We start from the raw sequence: 21,698 nt of genomic DNA, 5'->3' as shown, positions 1-21,698 counted from the left end.
AAGGGGAGGGAGACTCCATTAAGCAACCAAAGTGACACTGTGATCGATTAATAAATTGTGGGTAAAAATTTTCGCAATTACTTGACATTTCATGAGTGGGAGAGGGGTGACACGAAGCAGTAGCCTCAACAACACAAAATGGATACACCACAGAATTCCACCTGACAAGATACTTACTTTCAATTTTAGCTCATTCGCTTCTTTGCGATAGCAATCAAGTTCCTTCTTTGCATTTTGTAGTGCAGTAGTGTTTGCTTCCTCAAACTGTGAATGCAACAAGAGTAAATTATGCGCCATACATGAAAACATATTATCCTTTATAATTAGCTTGAATGCTAATGACTTTTACTTAACTGTTAAGTTTTTCTACTTGTAAAAAAAGAAAGTCTGAAATATCAGAGCCACTGAGTATATTTCATAGCGATTTGCACTGATATGATCAAATGAATCCTTTGTGGGTAATCCACAAGTGACGGGTAGCCCGTCAGTAATCAGCCTATTTACTTTTCCAAGTTGTGTTAGGTTTTGGACAGCTAGTTCATTGGGGTTGATTCAAAGTATGGGGGTAGAAATAGGATTGCAGGAGACTTCTGATGGCGGCCATGGAATAAGTGGTCGCTTATTTGGTAGCTACCGCTCGTGGTGGACCTTTGGGACCTTTTCCCTGATTTATGGGGGATTTGATCGAGAAAACAGGAGATCGGTGAGGTAGAGGGTTAGGATTCCCCACCAGTGTATGGATTCGTGGACGAGAAGTGGTCTGAAAAGGAGAGATCGTTGGTCGAAGAAGGGAGTGGGGTCTGCGGCGCAGAAGAATATGGTGGAGGGTCAGGGACCCAAACTGCCGGCCCAGTGGTCAACAGAGCAGCTGGTGGACTTTCTCCAGGAGAGCTTTGATCAGCAAAGAAAAGAAAAACTGGATTCGATTACGATGGGGATTGACCGTGTGGGACAGAGATTGGAAGCCCAGGGCCAGGCGATTAAGAAGGTGGCAGAGGTGGTTGCTCAGCATGATGGTTAGCTGGCCGCGATGGCAGTGGAGATGGGGCTGATAAAGGAACACCAGGAACGGCTGCAAGAGAAAGTGGAGGATCTGGAGAACAGGTCGCGCAGGCAGAACCTGAGTATCGTTGGCCTCCCAGAGGGCAGCGAGGTATCGGATGCAGGATGTTTGAGAAGCTGCTGGGGGAAGGTGCGTTTACCCGGCCCTTGGAGATGGACAGGGCGCACAGAGCGCTGATGAGAAAGTCATTGAAGAACGAGCTGCCGAGGGTAATGGTGGTACCCATGCACCAGTTCCTGAACAAGGAACAGATCTTGAGGTGGGCCAAACAGACAAGGAGCTGCAAATGGGAAGATACAGAGCTGTGTATTTAGCAGGACTTGGGTGCGGATCTGGCCAAAAGAAGGGCGAGTTTCAATAAAGTGAAATCGGCCCTCTTTAAGAAAGGGGTGAAGTTCGGCTTGCTGTACCCAGATAGTTTGTGGGTCACATTTGAGGGCCAAGAACTTTATTTGGGATCGCCAGATGAGGCGATGAACTTTGTTAAGGACAGGGGACTGGCAGGTAATGGAGGACATTGAACTTGGGGGCGAGTAGCTGTGTTCTTAATTTCTTTTTGGGTTTTATATGTGTCGTTTTGCACTAGGTTTTAGGCCGTTGCTCAGTTTTGTATACGGGTTAACGTTGTTCTTATTGGGGGATGGTCGGTGAAATTTTCCTCTTTGTGTTTGTTGGGGATTGTAATGTTTGCAGATGTATGTTCGAGCGGGGGTAGGGAGATCAGTGGGGGGTTGGATGCTTGGCACCATGGGCGGGAGCTACCAGGCTGGCTGGGCGGGCTAGCTCGCGGAAGCGCAGGGGGGGGGTGAATAAGTGATCAGTTTGTTGAGGGGGGTTGGGATTGTTATATTGTTATGGGGGGGGGGGGGGGGGGAGAGAGTTGTTCTGCTGACAAAGGAGGGACTGTTGAAGGAGCAGCAGAAACTGCAGATGGAGTTTGGGCTGATATCCACAGGGAAGGCGGTAGGGCAGTTGAGGAAGGCGAGAGGGGTGGTATATGAGCATGGGGAGAAGGCCAGTAGGATGCTAGCACACCAGCTCAGGAAAAGGGAGGTGGCCAGGGAGATAGGAAGAGTGAAGGATAGAGGAGGGAGCACGGTCTTGGACCCAGCGAGGGCGACTGAGGTGTTCAAGGAATTTTACAGTTGGTTGAGTCGGAGCCCCCTGCTGGGGTGGAGGAGATGAGGCAATTCTTAGAGGGTTTGGAGTTTCCGAAGGTGGAGGAAGGGTTGGTGGAGTGGCTGGGTGTCCCGATCAGGATTGTGGAAGTCGTAGAGGGATTGGAGGTCATGCAGTCAGGCAAGGCCCTGGGACAGGACGGTTACCCAGTGGAATTTTATAAGAAGTTTTCTGGGGTGCTGGGTCCGCTGTTGGTGAGGTTATTTAATGAGGCAAGGGAGTGGGGTGTTCTTCCCCCCAAAATGTCACAGGTTTCGATGTCATTGATCCTGAAGCGGGATAAGGACCCAGAACAATGTGGGTCATACAGACCAATCTCCCAACTAAATGTTGACACCAAATTGCTGGCCAAGATTTTGGCCTCGAGAATGGAGGATTGTGTACCAGGGGTGATAGGGGAGGACCAAATGGGATTGTCAAAGGCAGACAGTTAATGGCCAACGTCAGGAGGCTCTTGAATGTCATGGTCACTGTGGATGCGGAGAAGGCTTTCATCGTGGTAGAGTGAGAGTATTTATGGGCGGTTTGGGTTTGGGCAGGGCTTTGTAGACTGGGTCTGGTTGCTGTACCAGGGGCCGGTGGCGAGTGTGCGGACGAACCGGGTGAGTTTGGACTACTTTAGACTACACCGGGGGACAAAGCAGGGATGTCCACTCTCCCCACTGTTGTTTGCCTTGGCTATAGAGGCATTGGCGATGGCGCTGAGAGCGTCAAAGGACTAGAAGGGGCTAGTCCGGGGGGAGGAGCACAAGGTCTTGTTGTATGCAGACAACCTACTCCTGTATATTTCTGACCCGTTAGGGGGGATGGGAGAGATTATGCGGATCTTATGGGAATTTGGCCGGTTCTCGGAATATAAATTGAATATGGGGAAAAGTGAGGTTTTTGTGATCTAGGTGAGGGGGCAAGAGAGGAGGCTGGGGTAGTTGCCGTTCAAAGTGGTGGGAGGGAGTTTTCAAAACTTGGGAATCCAGGTGGCACGGGGATGGGAGAGATTACATAAATGAATTCTGGCCCAGTTAGTTGAGCAAATGAAGGAGGACTTTCGGAGGTGGGATATGCTTCCATTGTCACTGGTGGGGAGGGTACAGACCGTAAAGATGACGGTTCCCCTGAGATTTTTGTTTGTTTTCCAGTGTCTCCCCATTTTTATACCAAAGGCCTTTTTTAAGCAGGCTAATGATGTGATCTCTGGGTTTGTATGGGCGGGTAAAACCCCGCGAGTAAGGAAAGTGCTGTTGGACCAGAGGCGATGTGGGGGGCCGGGGGGGGGGGGGGGGGGGCGTTTAGCCCTACCTGTTATGGGCCAGGGTTAGACAACTCCAAAGTATATTATGGAGTTCACTTGACCTACAACTGTTCATTTATTTTGGTTACAATGAGCACCAGGGGCTGCCTTTCAGGTGTTATTCAACAGAGGCCTTAAGCACTTTTAATCAAAAACAAATTTATTCTACGAATTTAGTTAACATTTTTACAAGCACACACAGTAAGCATTCATATTAACTACCAACATATATACTCCACACAGCCACAGTACTCTATGTGTAACCCTTAATAAATTTCCCCCTTAAGCTGTTCCAATTTAATAACAGGATCCCAGAAACCAGAAAACCCTTTTCAACGGTGTGGCCCAGCACACAGCACTCAAGACCTGGTATACACTCTTGCAGGGGCTGATTTAGCACAGTGGGCTAAACAGATGGCTTGTAATGCAGAACAAGGCCAGCAGTGTGGGTTCAATTCCCGTACCGGCCTCCTTGAACAGGCACCGGAATGTGGCAACTAGGGGCTTTTCACAGTAACTTCATTGAAGCCTACTCGTGACAATAAGTGATTATTATTTCCTTTTCCAGACAGCAGGTTTGAATTCCTTCCAGAAAGCAATTATTTATTTTCACGTTATCAGGTAATCTGGAAACAGCTTTTAAAATGCAGATAGAGAGCCACTCCGGACACTGAGGGCTCACTCCGGACACTGAGGGCCCACTCCGGACACTGAGGGCCCACTCCGGACACTGAGAGTACACTCCGGACACTGAGGGCCCACTCCGGACACTGAGGGCCCACTCCGGACACTGAGAGTACACTCCGGACACTGAGAGCCCACTCCGGACACTGAGGGCCCATTTGGACACTGAGGGCCCACTCCGGACACTGAGGGCCCATCTGGACACTGAGGGCCCACTCCGGACACTAAGGGCCCACTCCGGACACTGAGGGCCCATTTGGACACGGAGGGCCCACTCCGGACACTAATGGCCCACTCCGGACACTGAGAGCCCACATTGGACACTGAGAGCCCACTCCGGACACTGAGGGCCCACTCCGGACACTGAGAGCCCACTCGGGACACTGAGGGCCCACTCCGGACACTGAGAGCCCACTCTGGACACTGAGGGCCCACTCCGGACACTGAGGGCCCACTCGGGACACTGAGAGCCCACTCCGGACACTGAGGGCCCACTCCGGACACTGAGGGCCCACTCCGGACACTGAGAGCCCACTCCGGACACTGAGGGCCCACTCCGGACACTGAGGGCCCACTCCGGACACTGAGAGCCCACTCCGGACACTGAGAGAGAGCCCACACCGGCCACTGAGGGCCCAGTCCGGACACTGAGGGCCCACTCCGGACACTGAGGGCCCAGACGGACACTGAGGGCCCAGTCCGGACACTGAGGGCCCACTCTGGACACTGAGGGCCCACTCTGGACACGGTGCCCACACCGGCCACTGAGGGCCCAGTCCGGACATTGAGGGCCCAGTCCGGACACTGAGGGCCCACTCCGGACACGGTGCCCACTCTGGACACGGAGCCCACTCTGAATGCAGAGTGTCCAAGATACTTGTCTGCCTGAATACAGCAGCCAAATGTGAAAACAAAAGCAAAAAACTCAAGAGCCACCAAAATAAGCCCAAACCAAAACATAAGTAGAAACCCAGAGCCACACCCAGCTCCACCCACACAATGACATCACTGAAGCCATGTGATAAGACAAAAACATTTCTTACATGGACACTCCCAATGACACCACCGAACTTTAGGAATTACTACTGGATGGCAAATATAGGTATGATCAGGAAGTGGGTAGTGGGGGATGGGTCGGGTAGAGGCAGCATCATGTAGGGGTACAAGTTTAGCAGCACTGGTAACTCTGCCGTTCTCACCAGCCCGGTACTCCACAAGCCCGGTGGTGTTGGCGGCTTTGAGAGTTTGGTGACAGTGGCGGAAGCATATGGGAGTGGAAGGAGCATCGGTGTGGCTCCAATTTGTGGCAATCACTGGTTTCTCTCGGGGAGATTGGAAGGGGGGTTTCAGAGGTGGCAGAGAGCTGGTATTGCGAGACTGGGAGATCTGTTTATTAATGGCAGCTTTCCTTGTTTTGAGGATTTGGAGGAGGAGATTGAATTGCCGGGTGGGAATGGGTTTCGCTATCTGCAGGTGAGGGACTTTGTCCAAAGTCACGTTTCGATCTTTCCGCTTCTACCGCCACAGGGGATACAGGACAAGGTAGGTTCAAAAACGGGTGTGGGGGAAGGGAAGGTCTTTAAAGAGCTCATGGAGTGGGAGGGTGATGTACTATCAATTACGACGAGACGAGATTAGAGCATAATCGAGGCTTTATTATGCAGAGACGTGTAGCCTCCTGCAGCTGCTGCCGAAATGGATGCAGCTCGGAGAGCCCACACATTTATACTCCGCCTACTGGGCAGACCCAGCAGGCAGAGATACCCCCGTACCTGTAGTACAGGAGCCTTACCGTATTACACCTCATATGTGATATATATACAACAGTGGTGACTACCACATTCACCCCCTGTTAAAAAAAAGAGTCCAGGGGCCTCACGGTAGCATGGTGGTTAGCATCAATGCTTCACAGCTCCAGGGTCCCAGGTTCGATTCCCGGCTGGGTCACTGTCTGTGTGGAGTCTGCACGTCCTCCCCGTGTGTGCGTGGGTTTCCTCCGGGTGCTCCGGTTTCCTCCCACAGTCCAAAGATGTGCGGGTTAGGTGGATTGGCCATGCTAAATTGCCCGTAGTGTAAGGTTAATTGGGGGATTGTTGGGTTACGGGTTACGTGGGTTTAAGTAGGGTGATCATTGCTCGGCACAACATCGAGGGCCGAAGGGCCTGTTCTGTGCTGTACTGTTCTATGTTCTATGGGTGTGGTGGAAGACTATTTACATGCATAGGTTAACATTGTAGGAAAAGTTTACAAATTCAGACAATTGGGCGCCTTGATCGTCTGTTGTGAGCGCAGCAGTCCCGGGGCGATGCAGGCGTCGGTTCAGTAGCCGGTGACTCCGGGAGTGTGTCGACCTATCTTCATCCCCAGGTGGGACCAAGTGGAGGACAGATCGTCCTGGAGTGGGGGCTGTGAGGTGCGCTGGGGGGAGGAAGGGTGGCGCCGGGGCGGGGACCCAGCTGGTGCCAAGTTCCTGAGGGAGACTGTGTATTGACGGCCGTCGGGCTGGGCTACGTAGGCATACTGCGGGTTCACATGGAGTAGCTGTACCCTCTCAACTAATGGGTCCGCCTTGTGGAGTCGCACGTGGAGCGGACCCAACGGGTCCTGGAGCTGCCAGTCACGTTGGAAGCGAAACCCCGGAGGTGGACTTTCTGGAGAAGGCAAAGAGACGTTCATGGGGGGTTTCATTAGTTGCAGTGCAAAGGAGCGACCGAATGGAGTGAACATCGTCGGAGAGGACCTCTTGCCAGCGGGAGACTGGGAGATTCTTGGACCGTAGGGCCAGCTGGACGGCCTTCCAGACGATCCCATTCCCCCGCTCCACCTGCCCGTTTCCCCGGGTGTTGTAGCTGGTACTGGCGCAGCTCATCGCTCATAAATGAGGATCCCCGGTCGCTGTGGATGTAGGCGGTGAAACCGAACAGAGCGAAGATGGTGTTGAGGGCTTTGAAGACGGTGGCAGACGTCATATCGGGGCATGGGACGACGAAGGGGAATCTGGAGTATACGTCAACAACGTTAAGGAAGTGCGTGTTTCGGTCGGTGGAGGGGAGGGGCCCTTTGAAATCCACGCTGAGGCGTTCAAAGGGGCTGGAGGCCTTCACTAGGTGCGCTCGGTCTGGCCGGCAGAAGTGCGGTTTACACTCCGCGCAGACCTGGCAGTCTCTGGTGATAGCCCTGACCTCCACAATGGAGTAGGGCAGATTGCGGGCCTCTATGAAGTGAAAAAACCGGGTGACCCCTGGGTGACAGAGATCGTCGTATAGGGTCTGGAGTCGGTCCACTTGTGCACTGGTACATGTACCTCGGGATAGGGCATCGGGGGGCTCATTGAGCACACCGGGGCGGTACAAAATCTCGTAATTGTAGGTGGAGAGCTCGATCGTCCACCTCAAAGTTTTATCATTTGATCTTGCCCCGCTGCATGTTGGTGAACATGAAGGCAACCGACCGTTGGTCAGTGAGGAGAGTGAATCTCCTGCCGGCCAGGTAATGCCTCCAATGCCGTACAGCTTCTACTACGGCTTGGGCCTCCTTCTCGATGGAGGAGTGCCGAATTTCGGAGGCATGGAGGGTGCATGAAAAGAATGCCACGGGCCTGCCTGCCTGGTTGAGGGTGACGGCCAGAGCGATGCCTGAAGCATCGCTCTCGACTTGGAAGGGGAGTGTCTTGTCAACCACGTGCATCGCAGCCTTAGCAATGTCGCCCTTGAGACTGTTGAAGGCCTGGTGGGCTTCGGCCGTCAGTGGGAAAACGGTGGAGTGAATGAGTGGGCGGGCCTTGTCCGCATAGTTAGGGACCCATTGGGCGTAGTACGAGAAGAACCCCAGGCATCGTTTGAGGGTCTTGGGGCAGTGGGGAAGAGGGAGTTCCATGAGGGGGCGCATGCGATCAGGGTCGGGCCCCAGAACTCCATTTTGAACCACAAGCCAAGGATGGCTAAGCGTTTGGTGCTGAACACGCACTTCTCCTTGTTGTAGGTTAGGTTGAGCAGTTTGGCGGTGTGGAGAAATTTGGAAAGGTTAGCATCGTGGTCCTGCTGGTCGTGGCCACAGATAGTGACGTTATCCGGGTACGGGAAGGTAGCCTGCAGTCCGTACCGGTCAACCATTCAGTCCATCTCCCGTTGGAAGACCGAGACTCCGTTAGTGACGTCGAAGGGAACCCTAAGGAAGTGGTAAAGGCGGACGTCCGTTTCAAAGGTGGTGTACGGGGGTGTACCCCTTGCGAATGGGGAGCTGATGGTAGGCAGATTTCAAGTCCACTGTCGAGAAGACCCGGTAGTGTGCAATCTGACGGACCATATCAGATATGCGTGGCAGGGGGTACGCGTCGAGCTGCGTGTAGCGACTGATGGTCTGACTGTAGTCAACGACCATTCTGTTTTTCTGCCCAGTTTTCACAACTACCACTTGGGCCCTCCAGGGGCTGTTGCTGGCCTCGATAATGCTTTCCTGTAGCAGCCGCTGGACCTCAGACCTGATGAAGGTCCTGTCCTGGGCGCTGTACCGTCTGCTCCTGGTGGTGACGGGTTTGCAATCTGGGATGAGGTTTGCAAACAGAGAAGGCGGGTCGACCTTAAGGGTCGTGAGACCGCAGACAGTAAGGGGTGGTAGGGGCCCGCCAAATTTCAGCGTTAGACTCTGGAGGTTGCACTGGAAGTCCAGGCCGAGTAGCAAGGCAGCGCAGAGGTTGGGTAGGATGTAGAGCCGGAAGCCGCTGAACTCTAAGCCCTGGATAGTGAGAGTGGCGGTGCAGTACCCCGGAGGCCAGGGAGATTTTCTGGTTAATGGGGTGTACCTCGAGGGAGCAGCACCTTACGGTGGATGAAGCTCTCAGTGCTCCCGGGGTCAAGGAGGCATGATGTCTTGTGCCCATCGACCTTCACTGTCCTCGACGCGGTTGCGAGGGTGTGCGGTCGGGACTGGCCAATCGTGATGGAAGTGAGGCACGGCTGGTGTTGGAAGGCCCCTGGCTGGTCGGCGGCGGTTGCAGGCGATGAGCGGCCCAATGAGGTGTCCGACGAGCAGGGGTCCTGAGACGGGGAAGATGGCGACGCCCATGGGGCGCACGGTGTTAAAGATGGCGGCGCCCATGGGCCGCACGAGGCTTGACGGGGGGAAGATGGCGTTGCCCACGGGCCGCACGTGTCTTGAGGCAAGCAACATGGCGGCGCCCACCGGCTGCACATGGGTTGCGGGGGCAGAGATGGAGGCGCCCACGGGTCGCACGTGAGGGTTGCAAGGACAATGGGCCTGGTTACAGTGGCGATCGAGAGGGCCTGGCACACAGCAGCGAAATGTCCTTTCTTCCCGCAGGCCTTGCAGAGCGCGCTCCGTGTCGGGCAGCGCTGCCGGGGGTGCTTTTTCTGTCTCCTTCACCAGCACGTTCAATGCTGCCATTATCTACTTTCTCATCACCTCCACGTGCTCAGCAAACTGTTTTTCAAATTCCACAACCATCACCTCGGTCATCGTTTCTGCCGTGAACAGTGTGGCCCCGGCCAGCAACCCAGCCTCCACCATCCTTCCAGTTGCTGAGCTGACCCTTACACTCAATGGCGAACCTTCACTCGCCCCCTTCTTCACGGCAGCTTTCCTTTGGGTTTTGGAGATTTTTCATCCTTATGTCTTCCTGCACTTATTTAACAAAAGATTTCCCATGGGACCGGGTATTAAATTCTAAAAAAATCAACCCTCGAACAGGAGCCATCCAACATGCGACCTCCTCCTACATGCCGCCACTGGTAGTCCCGAGCTGCCAGTTATTCTGAGGGACGGGGAACCATGTGCACTGACCTGCCAGTCATTCTTAACAATAATAATCCCTTATTGTCACAAGTAGGTTACAATGAAGTTACTGTGAAAAGCCCCTAGTCGCCACATTCCGCCGCCTGTTCGGGGAGGCCGGTACAGGAACTGAACCCGCGTTGCTGCCTTGTTCTGCATTACAAGCCAGTTATTTAGCCCAGTGTGCTAAACCAGCCCCTGAGATGGATCGTATTAGCGTGGAGGGACTCGGAGCCCCCAAAATCGGGGGCTTGGGTTAGCAACATGGCTGGGTTTCTCAGGCTTGAGAAAATTAAGTTTGCCCTGAGAGGATCAGTGTTAGGGTTCGTCCAGAGGTGGCAGCTGTTTATCAACTTCTTCGGGGCAAACTAAACTGTCAGCAGATACAATAAAGGGGGGGGGGGGGTTTAGAGAATTAGTGGGGCAGGGGAGTTAGTTTAGTTTAGGCGGGATCAGCGAGAAGAGATGGAGGGACTTGGGGATTACTTGTTTAAGCTATGTTGGCGGGGTATGGTTGGTTAGGGGGTGTTATGTTTACATTTGACATTTGTATTTATATCTTTTGTTGTTATAAAACCATAAATGCCTTAATAAAATGTTTATTAAAAAAAAAAAAGAAATAGAATTGCAGGAGTCTTTAGTTAAACAGGCATTTACGTGCAGAGGTTCCCATCTCAAAGGCCAGCTGTGGGATTCTCTGTTAGCAGGGTCCTCCGCCCCATCGGCAGTTCACCCAAACCTGCGCATTTCCCAACGGCGCGGGATGGCCCACAATAGGAAACCCACTGCAGGAACAGAGAATCAGAATCATAGAATTTACAGTGCAGAAGGAGGCCATTCAGTCCATCAAGTTTGCATCAGCCCTTGGAAAGAGCATCCTATCCCAGTAACCCCACCTAACCTTTTGGACACTAAAGGGCAATTCAGCATGGCCAATCCACCTAACCAGACTCCTAAACACGGGGCAGCACAGTAGCACAAGTGGATAGCAGTGTTGCTTCACAGCGCCAGGGCCCCAGGTTCGATTCCCCGCTGGGTCACTTCCTCAGGTGAAGGAGCAGTGCTCCAAAAGCTAGTGATTCGAAACAAACCTGTTGGACTTTAACCAGGTGTTGTAAGACTTCTTACTGTAAGTTCTATGATCTAGGATCTGCATGTGTATTGTAAGTTATATGTTTTACTGTTGTAGTTCTAGCATCCGGCCAGTAGGTGGGGCGAGTACGGAGTCCCAGGACTCGGATGGACCTTTTTTTAAGCAGACGGTCTTTGTCTGGAGTGCATAGCAGTCAGATCTGATGGTACCTCTGTAGTTTCTTAGTGTTAGTTAGTCTTAGACCATTAGTTGCCACTGTTTCTATCTTAGACATTGTAATAACCCTTTAGTAGTAATAGTTAGCAATAAACAGTTTTTGTTTAAATCCAAGTCTCATGTTCTTTGTTAAGATGACAGAATAGTGATCCATCGTCGGCATATCAACAGAACATTGCACCCCTGTATGCTTCACCCGATGCCTGTGCCTATGTATATACATTGTGTATTTTATGTTTGCCCTATTATCATAGAATCTACAGTGCAGAAGGAGGTCATTCGAGTCTGCACTGGTTCTTGGAAAACGCACCTTACCTAAGCACACACCCCCACTCTATCCCCGTAACCCAGTAACCCCAATCCACCTAACCCGCACATTTTTGGACTATGAGAGGAAACCGGAGCACCCGGAGGAAACCCACGCAGACACGGGGAGAAAGTGCAAACTCCACACAGTGACCCAAGCCGGAAATCGAACCTTGGAGCTGTGAAGCAACCACTGTGCTACCATGCCCCCCTCCCCGATGTATTTGCTTTTCATGTATGGAATGATCTGTTTGAGCTACTCGCAGAACAATATTTTTCACTGTACATCGGTACACGTGACAATAAATCCAATCCAACCTGCACTTCTCTGGAGTGGGAGGAAACTGAAGCACCCGGAGGAAGCCCACGCAGACACGGGGAGAACGTGTAGACTCCGCACAGTCACCCAAAGCTAGAATTGAACCCGGGACCTTGGAGCTGTGAGGCAACAGTGCTAACCACTGTGCCACAGTGCTGCCCCATTGCCTGCTGGGCTGCCCTGTGCCGGAAAATGGGGCTGGCGGGACTGAGAATCCCGCCCCAGAGATTTCAGAAAAGGAGTTAAAACAGGACTTCTTCCTTCTCTAGCCGGAGGTACACTGAGACTCCCGGAAGAGAAATGTAGCCTGTAACAGGGGAGGTCACAATCATTTAGTTTAATTCTGCTAAATTCAAAATGTGTTGATCTAGCATAGTATATTGTGGTCTCAATTCCTGTCTGTCCCCATAACCCTGGACTCCTTTGTTGATACAGTAGTCCCCCTTTATAACGCGGGTGTTGGGGTCCAAGACAGCCACCCGCGTTGCAACCGAGCCGCGGATATCCAGGATGGGGGTTTTAAATTTATTTTAAAATCTATGCTAGCGCTTCCCATTGAGAGTCTACGGGGGCGGGGGGAGAGGTCAGACCCCCGTAGACTCACAATGGGAAGCGCTAGCATAGATTTTTAAATAAATTTAAAACCCCCATCGTGGATCTAATTAAAACAGTGTCAATTTCAGCGGCCGGCTCACTTTGATCCGGAGAGGGAAGCTGCTCTCTCACTGAAACAATCAGCCGGCCGCTGAAATTGACACTGCCGGCTCTCTCCCTCCAATCCAACTTTTAAGTTTTAATGTTTCTGATTGGAGGGAGAGAGCAACCGGCAGTGTCAATTTCAGCGGCCGGCTGATTGCTTCAGTGAGAGAGCAGCTTCCCTCTCCGCATCAAAGTGAGCCGGCCGCTGAAATTGACACTGCCGGCTGCTCTCTCCCTCCAATCAGAAACATTAAAACTTAAAAGTTGGATTGGAGGGAGAGAGCAGCGGGCAGTATCAATTTCAGCGGCCGGCTCACTTTGATCCGGAGAGGGAAGCTGCTCTCTCACTGAAACAATCAGCCGGCCGCTGAAATTGACACAACTGACAGTTGGGGTCCATAAGCTCCCCCGCGGTATATCGCGAACCGCGGTATTGCGGAGCGCGGTATAACGGGGGACTACTGTAAAAATCTGTCTAACTCAGTCATGAGTAAATTCAATGATCCAGCCTCCATTGCCCTCTAGAGGAGAATTCCACATCTACAAAATTCCCTTGAGAGAAAAATAAATCATTATCTCAATCTTAGGGGAGAGACCTCTTGTCCTTAAATTATGTCCCTAGTTCTAGCTTCCTCCACAAGTGGAAATATCCTTGTGATATCTGTCCTATCAAGTCTCTTCACAATCTTATTGGCAGGATTTTCTGGCCATTTCCCACTGGTGGAATCATTTTTAAAATACATTTAGAGTACCCAATTCTTTCTTTTCAATTGAGGGGCAATTTATCATGGCCAATCCACCTACCTATGCTAGTATGACTAGAGGTACTACGGTACCTAGCAATGCCGAGACACCATTGGTGGAGAAGGCTCGCTGCTCATTGGCCCGATGGTACGTAACACTAGTCACCCATTGGTTAGAGTTGTAAGGTAGCTCCGCCCAGTAAGGACCCGGGACCATAAGAGCCCGTGTATTCCCTACAGCTTCCTTCCTGTACCTGAGCTGCTGGGGAAACATCTTGCCTATTAAAGCCTTCAGTTCGGACTACAACCTCGCTTCTGTGGTCAATTGATAGTGCATCAATTTAATAGACAAGATTTTAAAGGATGGAGCTCCGCATTGAGCCGGAGAGTCTACAACTCAGCCCCCACGCGGCTAATGCAGCAGCAACCTTTAAGCACTGGTTAGCATGTTTCAATGACTACCTCGGCACGGCAGAAAGCACACCTACGAGGGAGCAGAAACTGCAGATCTTGCACTCGAGAGTTGGCCCGGACATCTACACGCTCATCGAGGACGCTACTGACTACGATTCCGCAATGGAACTTCTCAAATGACATTATATCCGCCCAGTAAACCAAGTCTACGTCCGGCACCTACTGGCAACGAGGCTGCAGAGCCCTGGTGAGTCACTAGACGAGTTCTATCGTGCGCTCCTCGTGCTAGGGAGGAACTGCAGCTGCCCACAAGTTTTGGCTAACCAACATACAGAACTATTGATCCAGGACGCTTTTGTTGCGGGTATGCAGTCCCCACTGCATAGTAAGGGGTGCGGCAAAAAGGGCCACTTCATGGCGGTCTGCCAGGCCCGGGCGGTTGCTGCAGTCCCGGACGGCGAGTGCGGATCGCCGCTCCAACCCTCTCCACGGGTCCCGTGCGGCCCATGAACATCGCCACCTTCCTCCCCCAGTGGGGCCTCCGGACACCACCATCTTGCTCTGCCGACGCCACGTGCGGGGGAAGGGCACCGCCATTTTGTCCACCCTCAGCCATGTGCGACCAGTGGACACCGCCATCTTGGACTGGCTCCAAGGACCTCAGCGCGGGTGACTACACACCGCCCGATGATGACTCTGAACTCCTGCCACGGTTGGCATCGGTGACCCTGGACCAGTCTCGACCCCGCACTCTTTCCACAGCAACGACGATGGTATTGATCAACGGGCACGAGACGTCCTGTCTGCACGACTCTGGGAGCACGGAGAGCTTTATACACCCTGATGTAAGGCACTGTTCTCTTCCTGTCCACCCCGTCAATCAAAAAATCTCCCTGGCCATTCAGTTGAAATAAAAGGGTATTGTGTAGCGAACCTCACGGTCCAGGTAAGGGAGTTCAGGAATTACAGGCTCTACGTCCTCCCCCACCTCTGTGCGGCCACACTCCGAGGGTTGGATTTTCAGTGTAATCTTCAGAGTCTAACGTTTAAATTCGGAGGTCCTGTACCCCCTCTCACTGTCTGCAGCCTCGCGACCCTCAAAGTTGACCCCCCCCCCTCCCTGTTTGCAAACCTCACCCCGAATTGCAAACCCGTCGCCACCAGGAGCAGACGGTACAGTGCCCAGGACCGGACGTTCATCAGGTCCGAGGTCCAGCGGCTTCTGAGGGAAGGGTTCATCGAAGCTAGCAACAGCCCTGGAGAGCTCAAGTTGTGGTGGTAAAGACCGGGGACAAGAACAGGATGGTCATCGATTACAGCCAGACCATCAACAGGTTTACACAACTGGATGCATACCCCCTACCCCATATATCTGACCTGGTCAACAGGATCGCGCAGTACAAGGTCTTCTCCACGGTAGACCTAAAGTCCGCCTACCACCAGCTCCCCATCCGCGCGGGTGATCGCAAGTACACTGTGTTCGAGGCGGATGGGCGACTCTATCACTTCTTAAGGGTTCCCTTCGGTGTCACAAACTGGGTCTCGGTCTTTCAGCGAGAGATGGACCAAATAGTCGACCGATAAGGTTTACGGGCAACATTCCCGTATCTCAATAATGTCACCATCTGCGGCCACGATCAGCAGGACCACGACACCAACCTCCGCAAATTCTTCCAGACCGCAAAACTCCTGAACCTAACGTATAACAAGGATAAATGTGTGTTTAGCACCGACCGCCTAGCCAGCCTCGGCTACATAGTGCGAAATGCAGTAATAGGCCCCGACCCAGAACGCATGCGCCCCCTTATGGAGTTCCCCCTCCCTCACTGCTCCAAGGCCCTGAAGCGCTGCCTCGAGTTCTTCTCTTACTACGCTCAGTGGGTCCCCAACTACGCCGACAAAGCCCGTCCACTTATCCAAACAACTACTTTCCCCCTATCGACGGAGGCCCGCCAGGCCTTCAGCCGCATCAAAGCGGATATCGCAAAGGCCACGATGCGCGCCATCGACGAGTCCCTCCCCTTCCAAGTCGAGAGTGACGCGTCCGACGTAGCTCTGGCGGCCACCCTCAACCAAGCGGGCAGACCTGTGGCCTTCTTCTCGCGTACTCTCCATGCTTCCGAAATCCGCCACTCCTCGGTCGAGAAGGAGGCCCAGGCCATAGTAGAAGCTGTGCGACATTGGAGGCAGTACCTGGCCGGCAGGTTTACCCTCCTCACGGACCAACGGTCAGTAGCTTTCATGTTCGACAATGCACAGCTGGGCAAGATAAAGAACGATAAGATCTTGCGGTGGAGGATCGAATTATCCACCTATAACTACGAGATCCTGTATCGTCCCGGGAAGCTAAACAAGCCTCCTGATGCCCTGTCCCGTGGCACATGTGCCAATGCACAAGTGGACCGCCTCCAAGCCCTTCACGAGGACCTCTGCCACCCCAGGGTCACTCGTTTCTTCTATTTCGTAAAGACCCGCAACCTGCCCTACTCCATCGAGGAGGTCAGGACAGTCACCTGGAACTACCACATCGGCGCGGAGTGCAAGCCGCACTTCTACCGTCCGGAGAAAGCGCATCTGATAAAGGCTTCCCGTCCCTTTGAACGCCTCAGCATGGACTTCAAAGGTCCCCTTCCCTCTACCAACCGCAACACGTACTTCCTCAACGTGATTGACGAGTACTCCCGCTTCCCGTTCGCCATCCCCTGCCCCGACATGGCCACAACCACCATCATCAAAGCCCTCCATAGCACTTTTTCCCTGATCGGATTCCCCGCCTACATACACAGTGATAGGGGGTCCTCCTTTATGAATGACGAACTGCGTCAATTCCTGCTTAGCAAGGGCATTGCCTCGAGCAGGATGGCCAGTTATAACCCCCGGGGTAACGGACAGGTTGAGAGGGAGAACGGAACGGTCTGGAAGACTGTCCTACTGGCCCTATGGTCCAGGAATTTCCCAGTCCCCCGCTGGCTGGAGGACCTCCCAGACGCCCTCCACTCCATCCGGTCTCTGCTCTGCACCGCAACTAACCAAACACCTCACGAACGTCTCTTTGTCTTCCCTGGGAAGTCCTCTTCAGGGACCTCGCTCCCGACGTGGCTGGCAGCCCCCCCGGAAACACGTGCGGGCGCACAAGTCGGATCCGTTGGTCGAGAGGGTCCATATACTCCATGCTAACCCCCAGTACACGTATGTGGAGTACCCCGACAGCCGACAAGGCACGGTCTCCCTACGGGACCTGGCGCCCGCCGGATCCCCTCCCTCGCCCCCTGCCCCACCCTCCACCGGTGCACCTCACTGTCGCCCCCTGCCCTGGACAACCAGTTTTCCCGCCGGCCCTGCCTGGACCCCCCCGCCCACCGCTGCACTCTACAGACTCCCCCTTCCCTGGTCAGTCAACCTCCCCACCAGCGCCATCTAGAGGTCTGGACACCCCCTCCCCGGGTCGGCCACCCTCACCAGCACGATCTAGTGGTGTTGAAGCCGCTACGGGGACTGGATCCACGCTCCCGGAGTCATAGGCGCCTGCACCTCCACCGACCTCTCCGCCGAAGCTCCGTCGATCGCAAAGGACAACCAAGGCCCCTGACCCTCTTGTGTCGCTATAAACTGTATATAGACTTTTAATGTGACATGTACATGGCCAATTGTGAAATTACGAAACTGTATTATGTCTTTGTAAATAGTTATGGGCCAGTGGGCAGGCGCAGTACGAGAGTAGTGCAGTACCTCAAAACGAGTCATACTACTGGACAAGGTGAAAATAGATAAGTCCCCGGGGCCTGATGGGATTTATCCTAGGATTCTCTGGGAAGCCAGGGAAGAGATTGCTGAGCCTTTGGCTTTGATTTTTATGTCATCATTGGCTACAGGAATAGTGCCAGAGGACTGAAGGATAGCAAATGTGGTCCCTTTGTTCAAGAAGGGGAGTAGAGATAACCCCGGTAACTATAGGCCGGTGAGCCTCACGTCTGTCGTGGGTAAAGTCTTGGAGAGGATTATAAGAGATACGATTTATAATTATCTAGATAGGAATAATATGATTAGGGATAGTCGGCATGGTTTTGTGAAGGGTAGGTCATGTCTCACAAACCTTATCGAGTTCTTTGAGAAAGTGACTGAACAGGTAGACGAGGGTAGAGCAGTTGATGTGGTGTATATGGATTTCAGTAAAGCGTTTGATAAGGTTCCCCACGGTCGGCTATTGCAGAAAATGCGGAGGCTGGGGATTGAGGGTGATTTAGAGATGTGGATCAGAAATTGGCTAGTTGAAAGAAGACAAGAGGGTGGTGGTTGATGGCAAATGTTCAGAATGGGGTTCAGTTACGAGTGGCGTACCACAAGGATCTGTTCTGGGGCCATTGTTGTTTGTCATTTTTATAAATGACCTAGAGGAGGGCACAGAAGGTTGGGTGAGTAAATTTGCAGACGACACTAAAGTCGGTGGAGTTGTAGACAGTGTGGAAGGATGTTGCAGGTTACAGAGGGACATAGATAAGCTGCAGAGCTGGGCTGAGAGGTGGCAAATGGAGTTTAATGTAGAGCAGTGTGAGGTGATTCACTTTGGAAAGAATAACAGGAATGCGAAATATTTGGCTAATGGTAAAATTCTTAGCAGTGTGGATGAGCAGAGGGATCTCGGTGTCCATGTACATAGATCCCTGAAAGTTGCCACCCAGGTTGATAGGGTTGTGAAGAAGGCCTATGGTGTGTTGGCCTTTATTGGTAGAGGGATTGAGTTCCGGAGCCATGAGGTCATGTTGCAGCTGTACAAAACTCTGGTACGGCCGCATTTGGAGTATTGCGTACAGTTCTGGTCGCCTCATTATAGGAAGGACGTGGAAGCTTTGGAAAGGGTGCAGAGGAGATTTACCAGGATGTTGCCTGGTATGGAGAGAAAATCTTATGAGGAAAGGCTGATGGACTTGAGGTTGTTTTCGTTAGAGAGAAGAAGGTTAAGAGGTGACTTAATAGAGGCATACAAAATGATCAGAGGGTTAGATAGGGTGGACAGTGAGAGCCTTCTCCCGCGGATGGAGGTGGCTAGCACGAGGGGACATAGCCTTAAATTGAGGGGTAATAGATATAGGACAGACGTCAGAGGTAGGTTTTTTACGCAAAGAGTGGTGAGGCCGTGGAATGCCCTACCTGCAACAGTAGTGAACTCGCCAACATTGAGGGCATTTAAAAGTTTATTGGATAAGCATATGGATGATAATGGCATAGTGTAGGTTAGATGGCCTTTAGTTTTTGACTTCCCATGTCGGTGCAACATCGTGGGCCGAAGGGCCTGTACTGCGCTGTATCGTTCTATGTACCAGTTATGATATTCAATCCGTGCGGACCGCCAGTTATGGTCGGGCGACCAAGCCAGCACCACCCCCCGCCGGATTCTTTTTTCAACAGGGGGTGAATGTGGTAGTATGACTAGAGGTACTACGGTACCCAGCAATGCCGAGACACCATTGGTGGAGAAGGCTCGCTGCTCATTGGCTCGATGGTATGTAACACTAGTCACCCATTGGTTAGAGTTGTAAGGTAGCTCCGCCCAGTAAGGCGGGGCATAAGAGCCAATGTATTTCCCACAGCTTCCTTTCTGTACCTGAGCTGCTGGGGAAACATCTTGTCTATTAAAGCCTTCAGTTCGGACTACAACCTCGCTTCTGTGGTCAATTGATAGTGCATCACTACCCTGCACATCTTTGGGTTGTGGGGGTGAGACCCACGCAAACATGGGTAGAACGTGCAAACTCCACACGGACAGTGATCCGGTGCCGTGAGGCAGCAGTGCTAACCACTGCGCCACCATGCCGCCTTCACTGGCGGAATCTTCCGGTCCTGCCAAAGGTGCACCCCCTCCCATCAACAGATTTCACGCTAAACATTGCCAAGGTGGCAGTGCCAGGATGCCCAGGTGCCAGTGTGAGAGCCTGGCGTGCCACTGAGCCATGTCTCTGACAACCCAGGGGTCTACACTGGCCTTGGAAACCACCCAGGTGCCAGTATGCATACATTTGTGTGGACCAGTACTAAACGTCGCAAAACCAAAGCCATTACTTCACGGAAGCCCAGAGAATCCAGCGAATACATATTTAAATCAACCTAATAGCGCATCGGCCTTGTCATGACACGTCAGGTGGGGGAGGCCGGTAAATCGTGCCCTAAGTGTGGGCTGGACCAGGGAGTAACTATCCCCCCCAAAAATGACTAAGGCGCTATTTACCGGCCACGTCCCATTGGAACTGGGGTGTGCTGTGGCCAGCAAGTCCCACAAAAGGCTTCCCCCAGGATTGTCATCGGCCAATACGCCTCGCGAGATCTAACCAGGTGCTAGTCTCGCACAGCTAAGTGAGTTTAAGAACCCACTTAGCCGTGCTCTCGCTGGAGCTAACGGAATCCTGCCCTGTCTCTGCCAAATATTCCAAATGTGGTCTGACCAATGATCTGTAGAATCACTTTCTTGCTTCTGCCTCTATTTAAAAACCCAAGGATCCTATAAGCTTTCTGAACAACTGTTTCGATTTGCCTGGCCACCTTCAGAGAATTATACACTTAAACCCCGATGTCCCACTGCTCCTGTACTATTGAGCCTACATGGTCTTCCCATATTTCTTCTCTCAAAATGTGCCACCTCATATTTTGCTCCAGTTTCCTCCCACAAGTCCCGAAAGACGTGCTGACAGGTGAATTGGACATTCTGAATTCTCCCTCTGTGTACCCAAACAGGCGCCGGAATGTGGTGACTAGGGGCTTTTCACAATAACTTCATTGTAGTGTTAATGTAAGTCTACTTGTGACAATAAAGTTGTTATATTATGAAGTCCAAATATACTGCGTCCAACAACGCTCCTGTATCAATTTTGTTTGTGGCATCCTCAAAAAACTCAAAGTTTGTGAATCATGATATCCCATTTGTAAATTCATGCTGACTATGCCTAATTCAATCATGATTGTCCAAGTTTCCATTGATCACATCCTTGACACTAACTCCAGCATTTTCCCTTCTACCAATGGAAGGCGTACAGGTCTGCGGTTTCCTCTTTTCTTTCTTCCTCCCTTCTTAAATAGCAGGGTGGCATTTGTTCAGGGGATGTGGGCATCACTGGCTGGACGAACATTTATTGCCCATCCCTAATTGCCCTTAAACTAAGTGGCTTGCTAGGCAGTTAAGAGTCAACCACAGTATAACAAAAAGCCATCATCGTCCCAGATGACCATAGGCTGCTTTCCCCTTTGAGGGGCAAGGCATTCTGGGAGTATGGAGTTGATGTGCCTGTTGTGTTATGTACTCTGGGATAACACAGGCTGCAACTCAATGCAGCTTTGACCAAAAGATACTCCAGACTTTGATGTAAGTTAATTATGATTTATTGAACCATTAGCACAGTTCTCTATGAGTTCGACTCTCCTGCTAATCTTGCTATAGTAACTCAGTCTAACTAACCAGTCTGCTCTAAACCACGTAGTGGGTGTGATGCTTCTGATCTGTCCCTGTCCTACTCTCTAAGTCGCCTATGGAAAGAGACAGAGCATGTGTGCCCTGTCCTTATATATGGCTTGTGTAATGCCCCCCTGTGGTAGTGTCACCTCTGGGTGTCTTGACTGCCCATTGGTCGTGTCCTAATCTATGTGTTCATTAGCTCTATGTCTGCATGTCATGACATCTCTGGTGCTCCCTCTAGTGTTTACTCAGTCATAGTGTATTTACATTAACCCTTTGTGTATTTACAGTGATGCATATCACCACATCCCACCATTTTTCGTGTTACATATTTTCTGTACAGTGTTAAAGAAAAATTGAACAAAAACAGGTAAATTAGTGATGACATGTATAGGTTATGATGACTGTGATGACTATACAAGATCAAAGAATAGTTACGATGACAGTGAGGATTATACAATAC

General features: G+C 51.9%; 1 protein-coding gene across 3 annotated transcripts in view; it reads right to left on the bottom strand.

Annotated features, from left to right (window-relative positions):
* Window positions 1-21,698, bottom strand: part of LOC119962211 (vimentin-like) — a 216,909-nt gene that overhangs the window by 71,565 nt on the left and 123,646 nt on the right. For all 3 annotated transcript variants that reach the window (XM_038790185.1, XM_038790183.1, XM_038790184.1), the window contains one exon: window positions 178-264. In XM_038790185.1, coding sequence (XP_038646113.1) covers window positions 178-264 — 87 coding nt within the window. The remainder of the gene's footprint in view (window positions 1-177; window positions 265-21,698) is intronic.

This window comes from Scyliorhinus canicula, chromosome 2 (genome assembly GCF_902713615.1).
Source record: "Scyliorhinus canicula chromosome 2, sScyCan1.1, whole genome shotgun sequence".
In the NCBI taxonomy this organism is placed as follows: Eukaryota; Metazoa; Chordata; class Chondrichthyes; order Carcharhiniformes; family Scyliorhinidae; genus Scyliorhinus; species Scyliorhinus canicula.
Note: the sequence above shows the minus strand (reverse complement) of the source record. Positions and strands in the feature narration are given on the sequence as shown.